The 21,081-nt window shown below is 40.7% G+C and overlaps 1 protein-coding gene across 3 annotated transcripts in view; it reads right to left on the bottom strand.

Moving 5' to 3' along the window:
* Positions 1 to 21,081, bottom strand: part of pitpnm3 (PITPNM family member 3) — a 105,079-nt gene that overhangs the window by 16,734 nt on the left and 67,264 nt on the right. For all 3 annotated transcript variants that reach the window (XM_059330858.1, XM_059330857.1, XM_059330856.1), the window contains exons 7-13: positions 19,389 to 19,511; positions 17,501 to 17,688; positions 14,300 to 14,457; positions 13,291 to 13,461; positions 4,707 to 4,898; positions 4,419 to 4,567; positions 1,024 to 1,140 (exon numbers count right to left, since the gene is read on the bottom strand). In XM_059330858.1, coding sequence (XP_059186841.1) covers positions 1,024 to 1,140; positions 4,419 to 4,567; positions 4,707 to 4,898; positions 13,291 to 13,461; positions 14,300 to 14,457; positions 17,501 to 17,688; positions 19,389 to 19,511 — 1,098 coding nt within the window. The remainder of the gene's footprint in view (positions 1 to 1,023; positions 1,141 to 4,418; positions 4,568 to 4,706; positions 4,899 to 13,290; positions 13,462 to 14,299; positions 14,458 to 17,500; positions 17,689 to 19,388; positions 19,512 to 21,081) is intronic.

Consider the following 21,081-nt stretch of genomic DNA (forward strand, 5'->3'; position numbering starts at 1 on the left):
CAATAGGTACACTGTGTGCTTATATACGAACACTACATGTGCCTCAGTATCACCATCCTCTCACAGACAAAGTGTGGAAGTGATGAGTTGGAGAGTTGGATCCTCTCCTGTGAAAGGGCAGCATGGACACGAGACAACAGTCACACAAGGGGTCCCTCTCCAGCTGTGACAAACACCTCTTACCAAGTGTAGGAAGATCAGAAATAGACCCCAGGTCTCTGTGAATAGTATCACTCTGCAGCAGATGAGCAGGCTGTGCTCAGATTGAATCAGCACAGAAAGGCTCTAAATCTCCACACACACACACACACTGAATGGTATTCAGGACGAGGCAACTTTTTCAGAGCTGCTTTTCTTTGAGCACTTACATCAGAAACACATCACTGGGCCAAGGCGAGGCGTGGACAAGACGACACAGAGCAAAGAAAACCTTCACAGACTCAAATATAGATATGTTTCCATGGTACTTTGGTTGCACAGTTCTATTTATAGTCTCATGAAAAGCAAGCAGTCACTAAATTCTTGTCTTTAGAAAATGGCAGATAAAAGAAGCACTTGATGGATGGCAATGTGACCTTGATTGTTCTGCTATGCCGGGCTCAGAAGCAGCGGGTAATTGTGTGTATCTGCCTGCTTCAAAGCTTCAAGGTGAAAGTGTCGGAGTATTTAAAAAATCTCAGGATATGGACCGTTCTCACAGTCTGCAGCACAACGGCCTCAGCAGTTAGTGATAACTATATTTTTAATTTAAATGAATACAAGACCATTACAGCAACAGAGAATCTGCTGCGTGCATTTGTGTGGGAGGTTGTATTTCTGAGAATGTGAGACAATATACCAGGTTGTGTAATATCTGGTGTCCAGGGCAAAGTGCTGTTTTTAAAATATTCATGAATTCGTTCACATTAAGTGTGAATATGAGCTTCTATTAACAGAGCAGCCATAAATTCACATTCCTGCTAGCAGAGCAAACTGAGGTTTAAGTACATTAATACAAAATAAACCAACCAAATAATTAATTACCCTTAGTTTGACATGCGTCCTCCTTCTGAGCCACTTTTCTCGCGGGCTGGAGGGAGAGAAAGGAGCTGAGCCCAAATTGTCCGCTTCCTGGGTCTTCACACAGTCACATCGCATGAGCTGTCAATAAACACATGCGTATATGTGAGAGCAGGCATTTCCTGTCAAATCACAGCCTTATCACAGTTAAGCAAAGACAACAGGTTTGTCTATCAGTAATAATTCTCATCTCACCTCAGCACCTTCTGCACCTCAACACAGGAAGGAACGATAACATAATAACACTAATATTATGGAAGGTTTAGCATCAGAAGGCTTGAAATTAAATCTGGTGTTATGTTTATGGATCATAAATGACAATTCTAATAGAAAGCTTTTGTGAGAAGAGCAGCTTTGACACAGATTAAGGGCTAAGGGGTGATTTGGACTGCTTGAAAGAATCCATGCAGATCATTCCTGACTCTTGGATGTGGAGACGTTCCTTGTTTCATAACATTAGAAGACATTATTTCAAAGTAAATGATTCAGCTTTTACAAATTATTTTCCGTGCAGCCTTTAAATTCCATGACGAGCCTTTAATATGACGCAGCATCGAGTGGAGCTGAAAACCACTGAACCAAAATAATGATCCTCGGTTTTATTAGCTTCCTGATGGCGTCAGGATAGCACTTCTTTTTTCCCTATGTGCTCTCCTTATTCTCCTCACGTTTTCTCACAAAGACGACATGCTGCAGCAGACAGTGGCAGGATAAAAAAAAAATCCCTTTTTTTCTTCTCTGGGAGCTCTGCTTTCTAATGATTGAGTTCAAAGACTGTCTGTGTTTCTAGGCGCTTTTAACAGGACATGACGTGATACACTTGTCTAATTTATTTATTCTTTTTGTCCTGCTCTTTGTCTGTGTCTGAGGATTTAGGGAACCTTCCTGTCGTTAACACAGATGGACAAATACACATGAATATAATTACGTGATACGTCAGCTCAGTATAGATGCTGGTAATAACACCGCCACAGCTCATTGTATAATTCCCACTTAGCACCAGACATAAATGTAATGCTGACACTATAAGACTCTTCTGATCAAAGGTTGGGCCCTTAAATAATGTTGGTAATAGAGATATGCAAATGCCTGACACTTAACTAAAGCTGAGAGCATATTTGCAGACCTTTAAAATCCTAACCAGCCATAAAAAGAGTTGGCAAAGCACATTACATTTCTAACTTTTGCAAATTCTAGTCATGCCCTTTGTTATTTACACATAAACCAACATAAAGTAAAGAATTCTGGACAGATTTGTTCAGATTTCACTCATTAAAATCAATCATGTTTGATTAAATAGCTCATACTTGTCTCGGCTGTGAGCTATGAGATGAATCCCAAACATCTTTAATGAAGATCAAGTATGATACATGTTGATAGTAATCCTTCCTTTTGTTTTCACAGACCACTGCACAATCCCAACAGTCTTGACCGTCACTCCTCAAGGCTAACTCAAGGTAAAAATAGGCCTTAATATCGTGAAGTGTAGATCCACTTTTCATGACTCAGCTCAACATACTGTAAGATGTCTTGAAACATTTGGCTCTGTCCACAATTAGTTGCCATAAAGGGATGTTAATGAAATTACTGGCTCGCAGCCAGACTTCTGGTGATAACAAATTCAGGGTGTCATCTGTGCAAGAAGGAGCCCTTGAACAGCTAGCCAGCATCATCTATGGTATTTGTTTAGTTTGTGATGCAAGAAGACATCAACAAATGGAAACAGCTGTTCCATGAGTGATAGCATTACAATCATCACAGAGCAACATTTTACAACCTTAAAATATGAGCACAACCTAAAGGCACAAGAGGACATGACATACTGTAAAGAACAAGAGGATTAGCACTGGTTTGGACTGTATGGAGATACTTTACTGGTTCAAGTCTGATCTGTAAGCAATTACATATTAAAACAAACTAAGCCATCATAGAGTTCCCCAAGGGTCAATCCTGGGACCTCTTTTATTCAACCACGCAACATGCTGCTTTTAACTGAACTTGGATTATTTCTAGCTTCCATCCATCTATCCATTCTCGTCTGCTTATCAGGGGCCGGGTCATGGGGGCAGCAGGCTAAGCAGGGCTTTCCAGGCGCCCCTCTCCCCAGCCACAACGACCAGCTCCTCTTGGGGGGACCCCGAGGCGTTCCCAAGCCAGACGAGAGATATAATCCCTCCACCGTGTTCTGGGTCTTCCCCGGGCCTCCTACCAGTTGGACGTGCCCGTAACACCTCTAACGGGAGGCGCCTGGGAAGCATCCTTACCAGATGCCTAAACCACCTCAGCTGGCTCCTTTTGACGCGAAGGAGCAGCGGCTCTACTCCAACTCCCTCCCGATGTCTGAGCTCCTCACCCTATCTCTAAGGCTGAGCCCAGCCACCCTACGGAGGAAGCTCATTTCGGCCGCTTGTATCTACGATCTTGTTCTTTCGGTCACTACCCAAAGCTCATGACCATAGGTGAGGGTTGGAATGTAGATGGACCGGTAAATCGAGAGATTTGCCTTCAGGCTCAGCTCCTTCTTCACCACGGCGGTCTGGTACAACGCCCACATCACTGCCGACGCTCTGTTCTACCCTCACTCGTGAACAAGACCCCAAGATACTTCAACGGCAGTCCACCGTTTTCCGGCAGAGAACCATGTTTCTAGCTTTTTTGGACAAATTAATTTGACCTTTCCTTTTCTCAAGTCAAGACAAGTGCAAATCATTTATTCATGTTGGTCATATTGATTCTGGCCTAAAACTAAATAAATTTATATTAAAGCAACATAAAAATAGACTCTACTGTTTCCAACTTAACGCCTCCGTCCGGGGCTTCAACACTCCACCTCCTACTGTACAACTTTCTTGTTGGTGCATTATAGCGTGTGAAACAGGCCCATCCATCTCATGAAGAGGTGAATGGATGGGGCAGTGACAGCAAGTGGCTTCCTGCTGCTCTTGTTTGGTTATCATAGAAGCAAGTGGACTTGGAACAGACCGCAATTGTTATATCAAAGACACGGGTATATTTGCACACATATGGTCTTAGTAAGAGACTGGAGATATTTTGTCACTGTTTTACTCCAAGAGCAAACTCTTCACATTGACAAGTTCAGATGCCAGCAACGTCAGAGACCTGTGATTTACATACTTTCCCTGCAAAGAGGTTTGTCTCGTGGTGAAGCTTCATTCTGAAATGACCTTAAGATGATGCCAGTTGCTTTCCACTGTTGAGAATAAAGTACGCTAACTATGCACAGAGTAAGTCTTTAATGGTTTTAGTTTGCTAATTAAATACATTTTTCTTACTTTTTAATTGCTAAGACAATCATTTTCCCAATCTATAAAACTAAGCTGTCAATAAGGCTTTCCCACCTGTCGGAGAACAAAAGCTGCTACATCAGTGGACTCCCAGTAGGAGGCATGAAAAAGGTGAGGCAGAGCCACTGTGGGGAAGGCAGTCAGCACATCAGGGCAGTACAAAGAATAATCGAGCCTCTTGGAGCCCCACCAGCTACTGGAAACTGAAACACATTTGCAAGCACAGATATGTGGAAAACGGAGGTCAACTTGAGAGCTGTGAAACCTCATGAACCTGAATTAATCTACAGGAGATAATTAGGTAAATGAGACAGGAAGTCTTTCTCCTTCCCGCCCACTTACTGTTAGCGATGGTGTTTCCCAGCTGGCTCATGGAGCAAATCGACGTTTCACTTTCCACACTGGTAACGCTGGCTCTACGACCTCCCTCTTCTCCTCCCTCAGTCTTTGTCTCAGAGGACGTCCGTGAAACTGGACCTCCAGGAGTTTGCTCACCTTCTAGAAACACATTTGAGTGGCCTTGGATACTCTCCGCTAGGAAAGGAGGGGGAGTGAGAGAAAAAAAGACAAGGACAAACAGAGGGAAGAGGAAAGGAAATGCTTTGATCACACTACAATTGACTGGCCTCAATCTTTAAATCAATGCTATTATTTTGCCTAATAAGATAGCCTCTTGCTTCGCATCGACTTGCTGTGTGTTTTATTAAGAAAAAACAAAGACAAGCACTGCAAGACAAACTGCTTCTAGTCTTCATGGGGTTGAATTCAATTGTATTGACTTTGAAAGTCCCAAAAAGCATCTGGCTCTTGGTTTCTGCTGACAAGTAGAATCATTTTATCTGGCTGGGCTCTTCTCTCCCGCTGGCGTATCTCAACGTGGCTCTTTCCTATTTGTTCAGCGATAATTCTATATAATAGGAAAATGAAAATTTTCCCTGGAGACCTGTTTTCACCAGACAGCAGGGATCTACTTGTTATTCCTGAAGACACAGCGCCTGGAACAAGCATGTTTCATCAATAATTTAATCATTAGGGGGACCGTCGAGTTCAATAGCACCCTATAACTGTGTCATACATCTGAGGGACAAAAGGAGACTCACACTGAATGTAATACAACTTGCATGTATCTGAACAAGAGGAAGCTCAACAACACAGTCATGAATATTTTTCTTGAGAGCACAAACACACTGTTTCCCTCTCTTTACCTGAATTACAAAACTCACAATGTTTTTCCAGCCAGACTCTGGAGAGCGCTCATTATTCTGTTACCTCAGCCTTGTATGTTGCTGTGGATCTATTGTGACTCTGGTTATGGCTTGACTCGCTCATGAAAGAGCCTCTACTTCACCGTTGAGCTTCACAGTGTGCTTCAGATGAAATGTTGACCTCAGCGACAACCTATAAACCAATGTAATCTATATGTATGTATGTGTGTTACAAACAAGCGACGACTCAATTTGCAGATGACCCCAATTCTGCACTGTGTCATTTACTCGCTCCTGTTTACTGTAATATGTATCAGTCCTGTGGGATGTCTTCTGATGTGATGGAGTGGATATAAGGTACAAACAGGGAGCAGGAACAGGGAGGAGAGAGGAGACAAAATGAGAGCATGTGTGTCTGCCAATGTTAAACAGAGCACATCGTGTCTGGGTTGGAGAGCATCTTGCAGCTTCTCTGAAAGGAACACACTCTCTTAACTGTTTCCTCTGTGTACGTGACTTCCACTCACACTACACACAAACATAAGCATTGAAGCAAACATCACCTCCACTCGTGGATGGTGCATGTGCGTGCCTGCATTCAATATATTTAACTGGGGGATGAGTTTGTAAGTGTATGTATTAAATTAACACCAGGAATAGCCAGCTTTGCCTCATGAAGCAGGCAGTTATTGGCAAGTTAACCCTTTCTACGTTGCCTGGCTATAAATAAACCGTCGGATGCAGCCACATGTTGAGTGTTTGGTCTGTGAAGGACCTAAATCCACAGCAGAATACAGATTAACAGCCGTCGTCTCAGCCATGAGAGAGAATCAGTTGTGGTTAATAAATCTGGACTGTGTGGATGATGAACATGCTCTGTGTCGAGATACTTGATTGGATGGGTTTTTACGTCTAATGGGTTTGTTTTTGAGGCCCAGGAAATATTATTTGTTGTTTGGGAAGACAAAGATATGTTTAGGCTAATTTGTATTTATTTCAATCACGTTTAAAAAAAATGACTCCTGTATTTTGCATTGGCTAACCAGAAAAATACAAGGAATAACCAAGCGGCAACTGCCAGATCTGTAAAAGTTGAGCCAACGAGGAAGAGCCAAAAGCTGCAGTTCCCTGACTGGCCACTTAAGGCTGGCTCCAAAAGGGAGTAATCCTGACAGACAACCATGTGAAAATGGCCAACTTTACAATAGAAATAAACACATTTACAGCCTGGTACAAAAACAGTTTTGGTCTCTGGAGCTAATTTACCCCTTCATGATAATCTTTTACTTGATTACTTGATAACGTCCATATTTTAGACAGTCAATGGGAATAGAACTGCATAACTTTGTACAGCCTGGTACAAAAACAGTCTTGGTGTCTGGAGCTAATTTCTCCCTTATTGACAGCTGTAAGGGGGTCACATTTTGATTACTTAATTAGGTACATATTTTCTACTGTCTATAATATAAAATGTTCCTTATGCCTTTATTCAGACATGACAGCACACAGTGGTGAGTTTGAAAAATGTTCTAACAGCAAGAAAGATGTTTCTGTTCTCGCACAGATGGCATGATACATTGTAAAACTTACCGCGCCATTGAAGCTTTAAAGAACATCATGGGCATTAGAGACACTGCCCCCCCGCCCCCCCAAACTGAATCCACTGGTCCATTTTAATATTACTTAAGGTTATTAAAGAGGAAATTCTGCTGCCTGATTCATAAAACCCATCAGTGTATCAGCATTGAATGACAGAATGTTAAGTTGGATTGATTTTAGCACACAGGTGGCATGAATGAATATTGGGCTTAAAGAGAGAAAAAGTGACAAAAAAGAAAGGTTTTTCATTCACTTAGAATTGCACAAGGTCTGTAGACTTGCATTTGACATTGCACACTACAGCAAGACAAAAGTAGTTTAATAATGGAATAATGTCCGGTCCCATTCCTTCAAATTCAAGGATTTGCTGTTTTATATATTGCAAACTGAATACCTTTGGGTTTTCGATGCAAGTGGTCTTCAAATAAAAATGGACTGCTTTGTCTTGTCTCAAAGGAGCAGAGTGTAGCATTAAGAGGGGTCTATTGACAGGAATAGCATTGAGTTCATCATAATCATCTCAAACTAAAAGTCGTTGAGTTTTTGTCAAATCGGAATGTGTCCTTCATAGAGAGCTGAAGTCAGCCATGTTGCACCAACATATTTCTAAAGCAGCCAAATACTGAAAAACTAAACACTGGCTTTAGAGAGAGTATTCAGCAATTACATTACCTGAAGGCCACTGTAGGTTCTCAACATGTTTGGAAAGGGAGGGGTCAGGGGAGGGGTATTAGATTAGTTGCATACTGCAACCTCACCACAAGATATCACTAAATCCTGCACACTACTCCCTTAACATAACTGTAAACTGAGTATATTTGGGTTTTGTTGGACAAAATAAGATTGTGATGAGCACTATTATCTGATATACAGACCAAATGATTAACAGACATTAATCTGCCAATTAATCAATTTTGAAATAAGCGTTAGTTTGTAATAGATGCTTCCTTTCGTTAGTATGCCCCATGGTGAACAGCATGATATGTATACCACATTGGGCTCTGGAAAACTGTCATTTGCTTTACTGCATGTTTTAATATTTTAGAAAGTAAACCCTTACTGTAATGAATGAATCATGAAAGTATTTGAGAAGTTATTTGCAGTCAAAATTAAATCTGACTGTATTCCTTGACTCAAGGTGTGATTGGCAGGTAAAAGTGGCTGAAGACCACAGGAGGCGCTCCTTTATAGATGCCTTGGAGAGAGATGAGGTTATATGAAGTGCTACTTCTCTTGAGTAGATATGACATGCTGAGATGCTGGGAAAAATCATAGGATTCTTACAGTTTTTAAGGTTGTGAAATGTCTAAGTGGATTTTTACAAGGTGAGGCAGGTGTTTTTTTTAAAACATTTTTTTCTAAATCACTGGTGTGGAAACTGACGGATGGAAGATGGGCAGCACCAACAGAATACAGATGAAATACCACTCTGTCTCTGGTCTTGGACAGAATCCGTTGGGGGTATTTACTATGCACCAAGATGACCTGTTTGGGCTGTAAATATGACAAATGAATGTCACACAAAATACATATTCAAAATGTTGTTTATTACTGAAGACAGGATGCTTGTTTGTACTGTAAACAGTTTGCAACGATTTGAGCAATCACACATGCTCTGTGGTTCCTAAGGAAGTGAAGAGAATACATGCTCACACACACACACACACACACACACACAAACTGCAATTTTTTGTCAATAATGAGCCCTGCCCCACACCTCTAAGAGGGACCTTATTCACTTTCAGTCTCTGGAACATTAGCACGCCTCTGTCTTTCTTTCACAGAATAAAAAGCAGAGAGAGACAGAGAGAGGGAGAGGAAGGTCCACTGACTGACGCATTTTGATAAACACATACACACAACCAGACACACACATAACATTTCAAAAGACGTGCTGGTGAAGAAGCAGAAAGAGAGAGAACAAAAACCGAAAAGGCTAGGAGGAAAGATGGGTCTACGTGGTGACAAAGACAGACAAACAAAGGTGTAAAGCAAAAAAAAGCATGCAAGAGCGGTACATAACACACACCTGTCCCATTAAATGACCAGCAGGATTTAAATGGGCAATGTGTATTTCATGGCAAAATGATCCAAAAAATAGGGGAGACTGTATACAGTTAGTCCACTGGCAAACTTTCTGGACTAAAACTATGACCTCCACCCAAACTGAGATTCTGCAATCAAGAGACTGTTGCAATGGGCGGATTCCTAGTAGTCCTGCTGCAACCAATCAGAGTGAAGAACACAGACGAGTCGGGCAGTCATTGTGGTCTACTGGCTCCACAGCTAAGCTAAGTAGGGGAGGTTTTCTGCCAGGTCTCAGATATCACCATAATACAACTGTCGCCTAGCTTCTGAAGGTGCGGTGTTTGTGTGAAAGACGCTGTGCAACAGGTTTATGTGAGGCTGATCTTCTGCTCTCTTGCATGGCCACCTGTGCCTCCATCTCTGCCGGGCATTCAAGCTTTGTGCGCTATGATGAGCGAGTATTTTCTGCCCTTATGAAGCTAAACCATCTTAATCATTTGTATTAATTTTAGTTTGAATTGTAGACTACAGCTGCTACTGATAATGGTGTAACTGCGTCTTCTTCTTCGTTCACTCTGAGGGCAGACTAGATGCTACAGTGACTCATTTTTTCGACGCTATCTGGTTAGCATGATCATTTCAGTAGATATCTCTGCAACACAATACATACACGCCTGTGACAAAACATCAACACTGCCACTTCTTCACATTCAGTTGATAATGTTAGATCGCTTTAAGAATGTTTTTTAACAAAAAACATTGTACCTTTAAGCACAAGGCAGGGGAGAGTGAAACAGCTGATGCTAGTGGTAACAGGAGGGACAGAGAATTCATAAGATGAGGGAAGATGATTGCACTGTGGCCTTGAAACGTCATTGTGACTAAAAGAGACGGAAAGAGACTTTTAACTCAGCCCCCTTCCCTCCACTCCTCGCCACACGCTCAGCCTCCACACACACAAGCAAATCTATTAGAGAATAATTTCATGGCAAGCAAAAGATACACCACCATCTTTACATTAAAGCATCGTTAGCCATGCGATCGATACTAATAAAAATGACTATGATTCCATGTGCATTTGCTGTCTTGGGCGGTCATATTTCCCATTGGACCATAGCTGGAAATCAATAGGAAGAGGGCTCGTTCTCTGTATATTAGCAGCATTCATCATAATAAAAGCCCCACTGCTGACGGGTGTTGATGTCAAAGTCATACCCACAGGAGCCTGATTTGATTGGCTCTCCATGTCTTCATAACAAGTAATTACCATAGTACAGAGCAGGAAATGGGTGAGGTGTGCCGGTGTTTCTTCTGTGTGAGCCTGTATGTTTGTGTGTCTGCGTCTGTCCGTGTGCACCTGTCAATGGATTTTAATTTAGCACTTAATATGACAGCATCCAAGGCCGATCAATGGAACAGCGATGCAGTCCCATAATTAAAACCCAGTATAGCTGCAAGTCTACGCTGTGTGTCTGTGTTTACAGTCCATCGCCTTTATCTGCACGACTGGCTGTTAGAGGCGTCAAATGTGTCTGAATGTTATTGAATTAATAAATCACAGCTTGGGCATACATTCAGTCGATACGGATAAAAACACTACGCTGTTTAATATCATGTGTCAGGCATTTTCTGTGCACAGATCACATACTACCAAAACATACAGAAGACTCAGTAATTAAGTTCAACTTGTTTGAACAGTGCATTGCTTTTGAATGGGTGAGTGAGTGAGTGAATCTCATTTCATACATGGAATACATAACATTACCGGCTTCATCTCTCTGTAAAATAAATGGCTTTTTGCTATTCAAACATTGGCTTCCATTACGCAAATGTCCATTACTGTCCCTGTCCATCATTTTGAAATATCATCAAGAACATCACATTGCCTCACTCACAGTGTTTGGTTTGTTACATTTTTTACTGATTTAAATGACTTTGTGCAAAGAGATTAGTAATTAAGTGTGGATATTTTTTACGTCATTTTTTATCGTTCAGAAGGCAGCAACACTTCATGCATCAAATCTTGCTTTCTGCGTATTGAGCTGTGCTGCTGTGGCCTTTAAATTAACAGGGCAGTAGGATCGCAGCAGTATGCTAGTATCATGGTATGCCATAGTATAAAATGTGATGGCTATCATGCCATGTGCATTTTTTTTATTGACAAAAAAATGCCAATCCACCTGTGTGTACGCATCTCCTTGACTGCCTGCCTGACTCGCTTACTTGCACCACACACACATGCAGCAATAATTGATTGATTTTTTGAAAAGGGAGATTGCTTTTTTTTTTTTAAATGTTCTGCTCATTTTATAGTCTTACATTATTTTTCTTTTCAAAAGGGAGATTGCTTATTTTTTTTAAATGTTCTGCTCATTTTATAGTCTTACCTTATTTTTCTTTTCAAAAGGGGGATGTACAGCTTTCTTTATCATTTTCAAAATGGACACCTTTTACACATACTTCCATTCAAAAACTGGTTTTGAGTCTCAATTATACTAAACCGTTTGCCCAACTAAAAAAAACTTCTTTTTTTAATCCTTTTAAGGTCATGGTCACTGATGATAACGATAATAGAAGTAATAAATGTGAAATACTGTGTAAAATGAAACCATGATATTATCTGAGACAGTTATGGTACCATGAATACTTCATATCATTGCAACCCTTCATGGCAGCATTCATTTCTAACTTGTGCTATATATTGGATGTGATAGATATGTTATTAGGTTACTAATGACACCTGTTAGGGTTAGGGTTAGTACCATAGTTATGCTGTCGATCCGATATTTTTGCCAATGTGTGACAAATTATTCTCAAAAAAAATGTACAAGTCAGTTTCATTTTTTACCATATTAGTTAAATGTTATGGTGGATTTGAAACTAGCTTTACTTATTTTGGACAGTGACCATAATCCAATTAAATCTATCACTGTAACCACTCAAAACCACTTACAAACTTGTTATGACTGTACTTAACAACTTTTGTGTGGTTTAACTGTGTACTCCTAATGTTTGGTCCAGTATGGTTGTTTGGTATTGTTCATGAAATATCATCATTCTCAAGCCTTTGTACAGATATTTGTTTGAGGGATCCCACAAAACTTCTGGGTCCGACATAGTTAGATAATCATTAAATATTAAATGAAAAACACCACATTTTTACAAGGTGCATGTCCGAATAGGCCTGAAGTTAGTGAACCAGTACTTGTCCCTGTTTAAACAATCTGTTTCTGCTCCTTTCTTACTACAGAACACACTGCACTGCAGTAAAAAGCATAACTGAAAGCAACAGAAAAATATTACCACATCACTGAGGTGGCACATATGACGAATCTTCTTTGAGTTGTACATATTTCTAATGACTGCATGTTGAATAAAAGGGTTTTGAATCTTTCAAAGCCTTGCAGCAAACCACAAAGCCTTATCTTGTGATCTCAGTTCATGCTCGAAGGATGTTAGTTGTAAGAGATCAGTCCTTGCCCTACTTTCTTTTAGTGAGGTAGCTAGAGAGAGAGACAGGGGAACCAGGCGATGCGTCATCACTGCTGTTAGGAGCGAGTCTCTCTGTCCCAAAAGTGGGCTAAAACATGCTTCAAATAAATCAGTGGCTCATTAAGGACTCAGTCTCTACAACCAGGCCCTCCAGGGGGATTACAGCAGCACGATGCTACATCTAGCAGACTAATATCTTGCATACTGTGTCTGATCCTCAGAGAGCTGTGGCAGGCTAAAGGTACTGCACCACAAGAAGATGAAGTATAATTACTTCAAACTTGGGCTTTGGGAGCAGGATTTAGCTCGACCTCTGCAGGGCAAGCTCACACAGGCGGGATCGAGGATGTGTGTGCACATGTGCGCCTGTAAAAATTGACATTACTAAGTCATGGAATCCATCTGCGGCCGTAATCTAGCCCCACTAAGAGAATTCCTTGAAGATTTACTGTCAGCTTTAAAATGCAGAACCCCAAAGGTTATTAATACGGAAATACAGAATTACCAGAAAATAGATTAACCAATGAAATATTCAAGAGGAGCTGCTCTCGCATCTCTCCACACTCGTAAATGGATTTCCAGGGTGGAATCACACGTCTTACCTATGAGCATTGTGCGTCCATCTCCCAGAGGGTATCGCTGGTAGCGTGGCACAGCGAAGGGGGGCAACTTGTGGAAGAGAGGCTGCAGCAGTGGCTCCAGTCTGGAGGCTGAAGGGTCCGAAGGGTAAAACAGGTTGAAAATCTGAGTGCAGGCTGGATGCAGCTGGCTCACTGAGGGTCAGAAAACACAATGGACAGGAAAAGCCATTAGGAACAGGATAATTAAGTGTAGCTCTGTCACATGAGTAATAATAAACAGAGGAGGATTTGGAAACATCAAAGATAGGGCTACATACTCCAGGTAAAAATAACATTTAGTTTTTACTTGTTTTCATAAATTTGAGGGACATAACATCCCAAGCTTAAAGGATTTTCTCCCTGTTTCTATAGGTGTAAGTGCTTGCCCTCAGAGAATTTTGCTTGAAGTAAAATGCATTGTGGAGCAACAAGGCATTAAATATACTTATAGTATTGTAGTGCAGGGGGAAATCCAAGTAGAAATCAGTTGAAACTGATCTGATCCTTTAAAACAGGGGTGTCGAACTGATCTATGAAAGGGATGGTGTGGCCCTTTCCAGAAGCACACCTGACTCAACCCATTCAATCAACTGAACTGTCTTGACTCATTGATTTTTTTGTATCGCGTGTGCTCCTGCTTGGTTGGAAGAAAAACCTCCAGCCACATGGGCCAATTTGACACCCATGCTTTAACAAATGTTGACTATTTTCGCAGAAAAAAACAAACAGTAAGAGGCAAATCCAGCAATGTCATTTTGTATTGCCGTTTTTATTCTATAAAGTTGGCCATTGACTCCCTTTTGCAGCCACCTTCATATGGCAAGTTGAGTAATTGCAGTTTTTTTTTTTTTTTTTAGCATTTTGGCATTTGAATAACTTTTCAGACACTTGTCAGTGCAGTCAAGTGCTAGTGTTACAGAAAAGTGTACACAATTTCAGATTTTAAAAAACTGTTATCTGTGAGTGCTTGCACATATATTTTGAATCTTACCCTGGACGGCCGGCAGCACAGTGCGTCTCATGGCCAGCACAAGGCCCAAAGGGCAGCCCAGCAGGAAACAGTCTGACACTTCAAAGTCAAATCGACCCGGATTCAACACCAAACTGGTACTACTGCCCCCGCGCACCTCCACACTCTCCTTCATCAAACTGGGGAGACAAAATATATAATTTTATCTGTCAGTCCGCATGGCATACCAGTCCAAATCTGTGGTTATTCCCTCTTTGGATGCTTTCTCTAACAGTCATTCTTTATCCTCAAACTCACTGGCTACTCTGACTCACTAAATGGACTGAAGGCATGCATGTGAGGATTTTGTGAGAGTGGTTTATAAAGCAGTAAAGCAGTGATGGCTGGTTTGCCCGAAGGATTCAGATGCATAACTAAGACTGCAATTCTGCTGCAGGTTTCCTTTTAGACATTTGATATTGTTTACCTTTTAAAAGCTGTTTTTATGAAGAATGAATAAATGTGGCTTAGGCATGTAGTTATTAAAAAAAAAACTAATTAAAAATCACACTGAAATTTCAAATGTCAATAATGTTCTTGCTGAAATCAGAAAGTGAAAGTTTCAGCCTTGACACAGATGAGAGTCAGTGCCAGTGATGTTCTTGCTCTGTCCTTAATCAATCGTGGCTGGATGGTTTAAACACTCGTTGTCGGCACCGGGCCTTTATGAGTCAGCCTGAGCAGCTCCTCGCTCAGCCCTCACAGACTGCATCATGCTTACAGCTGTCTGAACAGCCGAGCCGGTCGCAGCCTCAGATCTCTCTGCTCTCTAGCGAGCCAACATTTCCACATTAAGTCCTGCATGGGGAGAAAGGATTAGCCAGCGGTCTCCAGCCATCTTTAAAAGCCAAATCAATAGTGTTTTGATTGCCTTCCGCTTCCATTTTGTTTTTTTGTCTTCTTTCTCGTAATGCGTTCACTCCTTCACTTTCACCTACCATGTCACTAAGAAACTGTCCGTCTGTCTATCTGTCTGACAAAATGCTTTCCTTCTGCAAAATATCCTCATAGGTAGTAACTTCCTTAAACTCCAAGAGGTATCTGTGTGGCTGAAGGGACAGTGAACCTTTGGGGCATTATGAACAGTACATGAGTAGGAATGAGCATGGTTTAAAGACAGACTTCTCTACTAAACACTTATGTCCAATGTTTACATGTTAAATTGTTGTTATATAAATAAAAACATGGTCTTAGTCAGTGGACTGTTTATTCAGTGGCACATAAAACATTTACTGTTGGTGCAGAAAAGTGTTATTTTTAAATTTAATTTCATTTTTAGCAGCAATAATACTTAACTGCAGATTGCTACCAATCTGTTTAATAAATATGATAAATATTACATCAGCTCACTTTGTAAATGGTATGATATTATGAGGCATAATGGGCAATGGACACATGATGTGTATGAAAATTCCAGCAAACATTTCTGACACTGATGCCTACCTTCCTTAAATTAAAGCATTGGAAACAGATTTCCTTATGGGCATTAGGCATTCAGTAGTTCTAAGTGCACATAACCTTGTTTCCAAGCACTTTAGACTAAATAGATGCCTACATTTAGTCAATTATGTCCACTTAGTTTGTTCTTTCTCAACCTGAGACTTTTAAAATGTCAGTATCAGTGAAATTTGCCAAATAACACATCTGTAACAAGGATTGAAGTAAAATAAATCGTTAAAAAAATAAATCGCCCTCCTGGGTTCTCAGAATAGCAGTGTTGTGACCATTTGCACATGATATCATAGCTAATTGATCAGAGTGAGAGCCAAAGTAGAGAGAGGTGCATGTGAAAGGGAGTGAACCAGAGATAGACAACCAACCAAGAGGTCATTCTACAGGGAGGGATAATGTGTGAAAAACAGCTTTAATAAGCCCTGTTGTTGACTGGGGGGAATCCACTGAGGGTTGCAGGGGAGTAAAAGCACACCCAGGAGCAGAGGCTACCCTCCACACAGCAGTGCAAGGGATTAATCAGGAGCGTAACAAGAAGTGAAAGGTGAGAGGTGAACCTCCATGAACACAATGTGGTGTAACCGTGAATAGATGGGATCCTCTCAGATGGGTTTCTGTGATGGTGCAAGCCTAGTGGAGCGTGTGATTTGCAGTGGGAACAGTGGTTGCTTGAAGTGAGCCAACATGGCAGTCGTACCCCCTCCAGCCACCCCAACCCAGCTAAATTCACCCGCAGCGCTTGGCCTCCCACACAAACCGCCTGGCACAGGCACAAACAGGCTATTTATAGTCCAGCAGAGGCAGGTAGGCAGGCAAGGCAGTCAAGCTGCAAATATTGATAAAGAGCAGGGGCGAGGCGGGGTGACACATCCCAGGAAATACTGGATGAGGGCCGGCATGCAACATCTGGGTTATCATATGAACCCCTAACACAGTCATCAGCGATCAGCAAATGCTATTTGACAGAAATGGATGAAAAAACGTACTCTGTATGTCTGATGTGCTATTTTTTGCCAAGGTGTGGGTGTTTGTGTGACTCAATTTTGTTTTGGGACAAATTTGTGTAAATTTGAATGCTGTAGATCATAAATTACCTGTGGAATTTTGTTAATTTTTGGTTATTGCACAAAACTTGAAATCCGCTTTTACTCCAGTGTATATCCAGATTGACTAATAATTGACTAACAGTTTGTGTCTCCTTCCTGCATCAACCATTGTTGTGTCTGAGAGAGAGAGAGAGAGAGAGAGAGAGAGAGAGAGAGAGAGAGAGAGAGAGTGTGTGTGTGTGTGTGTGTGTGTGTGTATAATGGTAATGTGCCAAAAAGTCAGGCAAGGTTACTTTACAGATAATCAATAAAAACAAGTTATGCATTTTTCCTTTGAATGCCTTTTTAAATCCTTTTGATTTTTCTTTTATCTTTTGCACTGACAGATCTGATATGATCTTTTAAAGCCGTTACCTTACCTAGAGTATTGTGTGTGTGTGTGTGTGGGTGTGTGTGTGTGTGTGTGTGCACGACTGTGTACTTTATGTGTGTTGGTGTTCTAACGTAGCCTTTCCAAGTGCCGTTATACATCCAGAGATATTAAATGTAAAGATACAAGATCTTTTATCTTCACCACATAAGATCTTTCATGGGAAATACATTTATATTGCTTTACAGTATACTGTCAGTATATCTTCATATCATCAACCCCTGTGTCGAGGTATATTCATGCATACTGTCTCACCTGGAAAAGAAGCTGTGCTGGCCTGTGGATGAGGTGTCTCCATCATACGAGTCGCTCTGCTTGCGGCTAAGCGGCGGCCCGCTCTGGCCGTTGCCGTCATTGGGGGCAGAGATATCAATGTTGCTCTTGCTGAGCCTCTTGCTAGAACTGAGACCCAGGCTGGACTCCCCGAGCAGACCAGAGTTATCCTGAAAGGTATTAAGATTGTGCAACATAGTTAAAAGCTGTCAAAGAAGTGAGTGCACCAGGAAATGACACATAATCAGATTAGAGTTGATGCATTTTCCCAGGTGAACACTTAAATGCGGGAAGGGAAACCCTTCCTGTGCAAGAGTGAATATTTTAGATGTGAGTGGGTTTTAATGGCAAAGTTGAGGAGAAAAGAGGGACGGAGTAAAAGAGAGAAAGTGGAGATCACAAGATGCTTAGCACGGGGGAAAGGACATTAAATGACAAGCTGCTTCAAGAAGACAGTTCAGTACAAATATTATGATGAATATGTTACATGGACACAACGGGAACTGCTCGAAACGGTGCTCAGAAAAATTCACATCTCCATTGAATCACTCACTGAAAACAAATCGTGATCCACACACAGAAAACGTAGCTCCTCTGTGACTTTCATTTACACCTTTTATGTACGAGACTTGGGAAAACATAGTTCCAAGGACATTCTCTCTAGTGTACAGTGACATTTCTTAAAGCCGTGTCTTGGTAGAGGCTTAGTGCCGAAAAACTGACAGAAAACAGACACAGCAGAGGTGACAGATTGTGTATGAGAGGCTCTGTTTGTTTACTAGAGAGGAGGTGGTGCCACATGTGCACGCTTGCAGTAATTAACTCAACTAATGAATACAAGATATTACACAAGCATGTAATCTTGATCATTTGCAGGGATCTGTTAAAGGGGCATATTATACTAATTAACAGGTTCATACTTATTTCGGTTTCTAGAAAAGCAACATGTTTACATGTTCTAATGTAAAAAAACAGACATTATTTTTCTCATTCTTTCTTTGTAAATATACCCGTATTCACCCTCTGTCTGAAACGCTCAATTTTAGCGCCTGTCTCTTTGAGCCCCCATCCTTAAAGAAGCCCAGGCTGCTCGGATTGGTCAGTTTTTCGTCTCTGCACCCTCACTGCAGCCGGGGAACGACTGTAACGGCACTATAGCAGCACTTTCAACCTATATTAGCTTATTTAAATACATGCTATGTGCATTTCTCCATGACTGTTTTGATTGTTGCGTTTAAAAAAAAAAAAAAAGTAAAACGTTATTTCACCAACCCATTCTCCATCCAATCCAGTGGACATTACTTTTCAAGGATGTCTCAATCGATGATTATTGTCATCTGACACCCAAATGCACAAATGTATGTAATTGGATGTCTATCAGCCAATTACATTCTTCCACGTCATCCAAAGCGGATGGAAACTACGGGAGGGAAACATTATTTGATGGAGAAACAAACTTTGCGAGTGTCGTTAACTGTTGCAAAAGTTACAGACACTCACGTTTACATTTGTTAGTTGCAAAATGATGCGTTCAGTTCACCATGCACCCAAAACATGAGCACATTTAATAAACACGCTCATTACAAAACACCATTACAATATATACTTTGTTGTTTGGAGCATATTCTAATCAGGCTCTGAATAAGTTCATAATCTCAAAATTCCGGTACAGGTCTGTCAAGTCAAGTCAAGTCAAGTCAAGTCAAGGCAAATTTATTCCTAAGGCACATTTAAAAACAACTAATATTGACTAAAGTTCTGTACAAAAGTGTATAAAATAGCATAAAGTGTATAAAAGACAGTAAAAACACAAGAAATTCATAATTTTGTGTATCGTCATTCCGTCACCATGATCTCAGTGAACTCTTACCTTCAGGCTCTCCGTGCTGTTGTTCCTGCTGCTGTTGTTGGGGCTGCCAGGCCTCTGGTGGTTGCTGAAGCACAAAGCGTCGAAGCACAGCACGCCTCCCACGCAGTCACCCATCAGGCATACCTGCTCAGGAAAATATATAATTGAGACAGGCTCCATATACTGTGCACTGAACTGGAGAGGTGTATGAATGGAATTTTTTTAAAGTTATTTTGTACAAAACTAAATAAAATTGATTTATTAATTAAACATTAAGGAACACTTTGGATGCAATGCAGAGTCTAGATTGATTTTAGTAACTTTAATATATTTTTAGGTTGCTCTGTGCAGCTGTACTATCTAAGTACAAGGATCAAATCGGGACTCAGTATCTGCACATTCTCAATATAATATGAAAAAAAGGACTTGATTGGGATGTCTCTAATAGTAACTGCATTAGTATACTCTTTTTAAAAAAAGTTAGCATGCAATAAATCATTGTGTTTACCATGTTGTTCTGACAGGTAATGGTACCGTCTACAACTGCTATAAAAACGTCACAAAGTGAAAATGTGTTTCTAAAATTGTAACACTTATTTTTGTTTTCCTACACAGTATTTTCCTGGAGTTGTTTCATCACCATTCACACTTTATTTTAATGTTTCACAGCTGTGTGTAGCTCCTCCATTTCCTATGTGCATTTTATTGTAGGACATCAACAGCCCACTCACAAATCAAGTGTTCCTGTATTCACAACAAATCCTTCAGACTGCAATTACATGCAGCCAAGTGGGAAAATGGTTCACAACGGCCTGTGAGTTATAATCTTGAGTTAGAAATATCTGGTATTTCTGACTGCTACGATATCTCCCTCCGGAGAAAGGAACGACAGAGGGATGATTTCAGCTAACTGAAATGGGTACTCTCAACAATGTGTGTACCCTCAAAAGTCTGAATGATGGAAGGTGTTCCTGTTTTTCCGATTCAGACGACACTGGGTGAATTCATCATTTGTGTGCATGTTATTTTTCTTTGTGTATCCTTTATTTTGTCACATTGGCAGTGAGAACACACCAGATACTCAAAACACAACTCCTGTTCTACAGTTAAATAGACTTGATCCATATACCTACAACTGCACAATCAGCCAGCAAGCAATTAAAAAATTTAAAGTGTAGGAATGAAAATCCCCACAGCTGATTATATTGAAGCTAATTACACATAGACCAATTTGTGGGGAAATATTGCAGAGTAATTAGAGGACAGGGATTGCATTTAATCATGTTAATGAGCAAACCAAGTTGTGGAAATAAAGTGGGAAGGGGAGGACTTACACATATCCACAATACATAGCAATATATACCTATAAAGTAAATAATGTATCAACCATCAAAACGGATCGATCAGCAGCAGCAATAAAAAATAACAGGTATTTATCTACTTATCTTTATTGTAATCACTTTTTGGGATTGTTCACTTGCAGCTCTTGACTGTACATCTATGTTGTTGTTGTTGATTAGGTCATCATGGTTGTATTGACCAGTGAGTCTTAAAAACGGCCTGAGAAACTGCGAGTATCATTTGAAATAAGCACTACAGCAGCTGAACTACAGTAGGTAATAGAAAAAAGAAATGGACCGTGGAGAAACAACAATCAGTTGTTGGACACTGCTGTAACACTTGTTGACCTGCCTTTTTAATTAAATTTAGCAGA

This window comes from Centropristis striata, chromosome 4 (genome assembly GCF_030273125.1).
Source record: "Centropristis striata isolate RG_2023a ecotype Rhode Island chromosome 4, C.striata_1.0, whole genome shotgun sequence".
Taxonomy (NCBI): domain Eukaryota; kingdom Metazoa; phylum Chordata; class Actinopteri; order Perciformes; family Serranidae; genus Centropristis; species Centropristis striata.